General features: G+C 43.8%; 1 protein-coding gene across 3 annotated transcripts in view; it reads left to right on the forward strand.

Moving 5' to 3' along the window:
• Positions 1 to 4,845, forward strand: part of UBR2 (ubiquitin protein ligase E3 component n-recognin 2) — a 126,252-nt gene extending 121,407 nt beyond the window's left edge. For all 3 annotated transcript variants that reach the window (XM_039467489.2, XM_039467488.2, XM_074397808.1), the window contains exons 46-47: positions 618 to 719; positions 2,081 to 4,845. In XM_039467489.2, the coding sequence (XP_039323423.2) occupies positions 618 to 719; positions 2,081 to 2,222 (244 nt within the window). In that variant the 3' untranslated portion in view covers positions 2,223 to 4,845. The remainder of the gene's footprint in view (positions 1 to 617; positions 720 to 2,080) is intronic.
• Positions 4,846 to 5,993: the final 1,148 nt, after the last annotated feature.

The following is a 5,993-nucleotide window of genomic DNA, read 5'->3' on the forward strand; positions in this document are numbered from 1 at the left end:
ATCAGGGAAGGCTTCCTAAGAGCATGACTTCTGAGTAAAGACCTAAAGAAGTGGGAGAACATTCTAGAAAGGGAGCGGCTAGTGCCCAGTTGCTGGGGTACAAATGTGCCTGCCTGCTCAAGGCAAGGAGGCTCATGTCACTGGAGTGTTGTGTACAGGTGAAAGAATCCGGGGGCCTGCTGTGTGCTGGTGACATCTCTTGGGAGGTGGAAGCCATTTCAGGGTTTGAAGCAATGACATGAGTATGAGCTCCTCTGGAGCATTGATTGTATCTGTATTTTAATCATCACCCCAGTACCTTGACTTGACAAGTTCGGTTTTTTTTGTTTTTTTTTTTTTTTTGACAAGTTCTTATACATAGTAGGTCGTCAATAAATATTTGTTTAATTGAGCTGAACTATTAATGCCAGAAACAGGCAAGTCTCTCAAAAGGATCAGGGGACACAAAAATGTGTCTCAATCAACCTAATTCCGAATTTGCCCACAATTTTTTAATGGATAACTTCCCTATATAGTGGTTAAGTGTCAGTACTGTAAGACTTCATTCTATTTGGAACTGAATACAGACATTGGTTACTAATGTGTAACTCTGTAATGTACGAATGCTCTCTCTGCAGAGTACGGGAATGTCAGGTGCTGTTTTTAGCTGGCAAAACCAAAGGCTGTTTTTATTCTCCTCCTTACCTTGATGACTATGGGGAGACCGACCAGGGACTCAGGTAAGGACCCATCCTGAGTTAGATGATTCAAAGCCTGCAGGGCCCTTCAGTATGTGGTGACGCCCTGAGGGCGGAGGGCTGAGGTGGTTCTGGAAGAGGTGGTCGTGTTCCCTGTGGAGTCTGCAGGGAGGGTGCCCTGCTGCCTGGTTTGGTGTGCTTTTCCTAGCCTTCAGAATGCCACGAGGAACATCAGGTTAAGTAAGGGGAGAGAACAGGACCGAGTACAACCTTATTCCATTTATCACTCCAAGGAACTGGTTTGAATTGCCAAATTTGCATCCCAGCTCAGAGCACTCCAGGGATGGCCCACTCTGACTTGTGTGGCCTTGTAGAGGGGAGGCCCAGTGTCTGAGAAAATCTTAATCGCTAACAAATGTGCTTATTACATTAAAATCTGGGGGACAAAGATTTAAAACATACGGAGCAATGTAACTATTTGAGGCTAAGTTACTTCTGCTCTTGTAGCTTTTGTGTATTGTAAGCTAGCAACAATCCCCTCAAGCGCTACTAAAGAACTTCTTTTAGACCATCTCTTTTGTCTAAAGGAGGTATAAGTTTTAACCTCCATGGATATGCTTGTCCAGCCTTGAGTAGCAGATGTTGAAGGCCCAGAAGCCCAAGCAAGGTAAGCAGATGAGCCGCCCCAGGCACTGGACTGCAAGGCTGTGCCCGTGTGCCACCCGGTGCTAGCGTCTCCCACTGTTCTCACTGTGGGCTATTAGGAGGAGGAGAGCCCTGTTAATGAGTGAGAGGACGGCTGTGTTCAGAACCAGGAGCAGAGATGCGGGCTCAGGGCCCTGGTCCCAGGCGGGAACCCACCAAAGCTTGTACTTGTGTTTAAAACGGCCCTGGAAGTTATTCACGTTTGATTGCTTCACTGAGACTCTGTGGCTGAAAGGCTGCGTCTGAGAAATGTTTTTTCTTCCCTTCCCTTCCTTTCCTTTGCACTCTTAGCAAAATCAATGAGTAACTGCTGTACTTTTGTGATTCTTCTTTCACCCTCTCCTCTATGCCCTTTCCTTTTTACATGTTACCAACAAAATGGACCAAGTAATTGGTAGTTTTCGCCACGCAACCTGAACCCTCCTCATTCCCCACAACCCTCTCTTCCCTTACCTCACTCTGGGTAAGTATGGTTTGTGGACCTTTCCCCCCTCTTTTCAGCACTTATTCCCTTTCACCTGCTCTTGGCAAACGGTCGGAGCTGATATTTTTGTTCATAGCCACAGTCGCCTGCCAGACCAAAATTTTGCAGGGAGTCTAAAACCAAGAACTTGCAACCTTGCCTAAATCAGGAAGGGTTGGGTTACAATCGATGAATAAACAGAACACGTTCTGACTGACATGTGTCTTCTTTCTAGACGGGGAAATCCTTTACATTTATGCAACGAGCGATTCAAGAAGATTCAGAAGCTCTGGCACCAACACAGTGTCACCGAGGAAATTGGACGTGCACAGGAAGCCAATCAGACACTGGCTGGCATTGACTGGCAACATTTATAATTATTGCACCACCAAAAACCACAATCTTGGATTTTTTCTAACCCAGTTGGCTTTTTAAGAAAGAAAGAAGTTCTGGCTGGGCGTAGAGGCTCACGCCTGTAATCCCAGCCCTTTGGGAGGCCGAGGCGGGCGGATCACGAGGTGTCAGGAGTTGGAGACCAGCCTGACCAACATGGTGAAACCCCGTCTCTAGTAAAAATACAAAAATAAGCTGGGCATGGTGGTGTGTGCCTGTAATCCCAGCTACACAGGAGCCTGAGGCGGGAGAATCCCTTGAACCCGGGAGGCGGAGGTGGCGGTGAGCCGAGACTGTGACACCGCACTCCAGCCGGGGCCACAGAGCGAGACTCTGCCTCAAAGAAAAGAAAGAAAAAGTTCTGCCGAATTTGGAAATAAATTCTTTATTTAAACTTTCCTTCACAGTTTTATAGTTTCTGGCTACGAGGACTGATGAAAGTCATCTTCCATCAGCAGATTTTCTTGCACCGTTTACAAGTGCAAGTTTATGTTTGTGCCCCTCAAACATAACGTCTCCGGTTTTAAGATCGATCGAGGAGCTTCTCTTCCTAGATTGGATCCCAGCCCCTTTGTGGGCATCTGACTGCGTAGTCCCAGCCATTATGTGATATTTCACGTTACTGCTAATGGTGAACTGTGGGTCTGAAGCTGATTCAACAGAGGCAGGAAACAAAGTCTCTAGGATCATACTTCCTGGTTCCTCTCAGTGACTCAACTCTGGGACTGGATTGGTGTCCCCTCTGCTGACAGGACCCTACCCCCTAGGAGCAAAGTGGTTGATTTTCAAGGCAGTGTTCCCATCTCTCCATTGACTGTGAGAGCTGGGGGACACTCATGCAGAAGTAGCCTGTGGGGAAAAGTGGCTTCCTAGTGTGCTGGCTGGTTTTTCAGGGCTGTTGAATTTTTTTTTTTTTTCTTTTTTTTTTTATGGCAAGACTTTTGGCTTTGAGGAAAAAAAAAAAAAAAAAAAAAACTCACTTAAAGGGCTTTCCAAAAACTTAGGACAGTCAAAAAAATTAGGATATTCTTCTAGAATTAGTAAGTAAAATTAGGATAATGTAGATAAGAAAAATAGGATATTCTTTTAGAATATCCTAATGCCTAGATGAGAGGCCTTCATTCATAAGATCTGGTTGTTTGGGCTGTGGCTAGTATAATTAATGTTTATTTTGGCCTCTGTCACATCCAGTTTCTTTAGCTTTTAAGGTAAGCTGCTTTTGGCTTTCTTTCAGATGTTCACCAAGCTTAAGTTATAGTAGGAGGATATTCTAAAAGAGTATTCTAATTTCCTAACCATGTTCTTTTAGAATATCCTAATGTTTCAAACAGTACTATTCTCTTGTTATTTCTAAGGCTAAATTGGCAGAGTATATCATCTAAAGTCAAACACTAAAAAAGGTGAGAACCCACTCCCACCCAGCCAGCATCTCCTGGAACCGAACTGCTGCTTCCTTGCTGGCTCACTTAGTGCATTCCTGGGATGCTCTGTGCACCCAGGCTTTTGATTCTTTTTGAACATTGTTCTTACTGAGGTGCCTTCCTAGAACAATAGCCACTTACAAAATAGCATATAATTATTATGTAGCACATAGCTGCTATCATTTGATATATGGCTGCTGAGAGCTTGAATACATGCAGAGTGAAGACTTAGTGAGGAATAAATTCTGAGCCTAAGATGGAGCTAAGGAACAAATGAGTAATTAGAGGCTCTTAGATTTTTTAACCAATGCCAAGTGACTCTTTCAGTTAGTTTTCTTTGAATTACATCTACAGGTTTTGTTCCACTCAGCTACCAGCTAGGCATGCTCCACAGTAAAGCAGGAAGGTCAGAAATCTAGACCCGAGGCTAAAATAAGTGAGGATATAGAAGCCACATTCCTCTCCAAGGTAGTGTGTGAAGGAACCTTCCCCGCTTGAGAGGAGGATGACTGTCACCATTCCTGCTTGGGACTGACACCCAGCTGAGAGGAGGACCAGTAGGAAGAAAATTCACATTTGAATCCACCTCTCCCCCTTTTTCTGGCCTTCATACATAAGATCTGGTTGTTTGGGCTGTAGGTGGCATAATGTTTATTTTGGCCTCTGTCACATCCAGTTTCTTTAGCTTTTAAGGTAAGCTTCTTTTGGCTTTTTTTCATGTGTTCACCAAGCTTAAATTTAAAATAATAAGACCAGGATTCTCTCTATAAGCGAATTATAAACATTTTCACCAAATCATAACAATACTCCAGCTTTCCGGCCTGACTTCACAGGAACCTGGAGTTAGCAGAGGGTGTCTCTGGATTTCATTCTCTGAGAATATCCGAGAGCCTAGGAGAGGATGAATTTCATGAAATAGCAACACACACACCTTTTTATTTTCTGGTGTTAAGCTAGTTGATCTTTCCTACCTAACAAATCATGTCAGTTTTATGATTTGTTTCGCATGTTTTGTGTTTATGTTAGAAATGTTTATGTAACATATGCTTTCCATATCAGGGAAAATCATATCTGTTTAATAAATTGGCTATAACTTTAATATCTATGGACAACTTGTAAAATTTGGAATGTATCATATGTAAAAAGTTTAAAGATATCCAAATAAATGCTTTAGGTGTTGGCATTACTTTTGGTTAGCATATATCTTTGTTTCGTTTTACACACTTAACTGCCACAGCAATGTGCCCCGTGTCACCTTGCTACAAATATAGTTGGAGATCTGTATTAGCTTGAAATTTAAGAGGCTTATATTATTAGTGGCAATTATGGCCATTAGCCAAACTATCTTGACCTTCCCAGAGAAAGCGTGATCATCATTTCAGCTGACTTAAGTTTTGTATTCATTAGCTATGACAGCTCGTGACCTTTCTGGACCATTTTGGAGCTCAAATCACTGGGAATCAGGGAACTCCAAGACCTACGTCTGGATTTAAACTCTCGCTCATCCTGGTGATCTCCAGGTCCTTGTCCTTACACGCTCCCCACTTTCTGCTGTTGAGAGAAGCACATAGGAAGACAGCTACACTGTCGAGGGGAATCATCGCCCATGAGAATTCTGTTTTTTGAAATCCTCTTCAGAGCATCAAACTAAAAGAGCAAGGTTTCTGTTTTACTTGCCCTGCCTCCTGGTCATTAGCACTGCTCCCAGCCTACTTCCTTCACTAGTCTTCTCTTTAGTTCCAGGAACTTGTGAAGCCCCTCCAACACACCCCTCCCTCAGTTCCTACTCTTGGTTTTGGTGTGGTGTGGTGTGGTGTGGTGTGGTGTGGTTTGGTTTGGTTTGAAGAGACAGGGTCTCGCTCTGTCCCCCAGGCTGGAGTGCAGTGGCGCTAGTATCTCACTAAAGAACGGAGGAACTCATGAAGCCCCTTCTGACACACTCCTTCCTCTGTTCCTACTCTTGGCTTGGTTTTTTTTTTTTTTTAAGATCCCCAAGCTGGAGTGCAGTGGCGCAGCCTTGGTTCACTGCAGTCTCAACCTTACGGGCTTGAGCAATCCTCCCACCTCAGCCTCCTTAGTAGCTGGTACTACAGGCACATGCCACCACACCTGGCTAAGTTTTGTAATTTTTTTTTTTTTTTTTTTTTTTTTTTTTTTTTTTTTTTTTGTGGACAGGGTTGCACTATGTTGCCCAGGCTGTTCTCAAACTCTTGGGCTCAAATGATTCCCCCGCCTCAGCCTCCCAAAGTGCTAGGATTACGGGTGTGAGCCACTGTGCCTGGCCTGTTCCTACTCTTATTTTTTAAGTCACATTTATTGAGGTATATTTTACAA

This window comes from Saimiri boliviensis, chromosome 4 (genome assembly GCF_048565385.1).
Source record: "Saimiri boliviensis isolate mSaiBol1 chromosome 4, mSaiBol1.pri, whole genome shotgun sequence".
NCBI classification, from domain to species: domain Eukaryota; kingdom Metazoa; phylum Chordata; class Mammalia; order Primates; family Cebidae; genus Saimiri; species Saimiri boliviensis.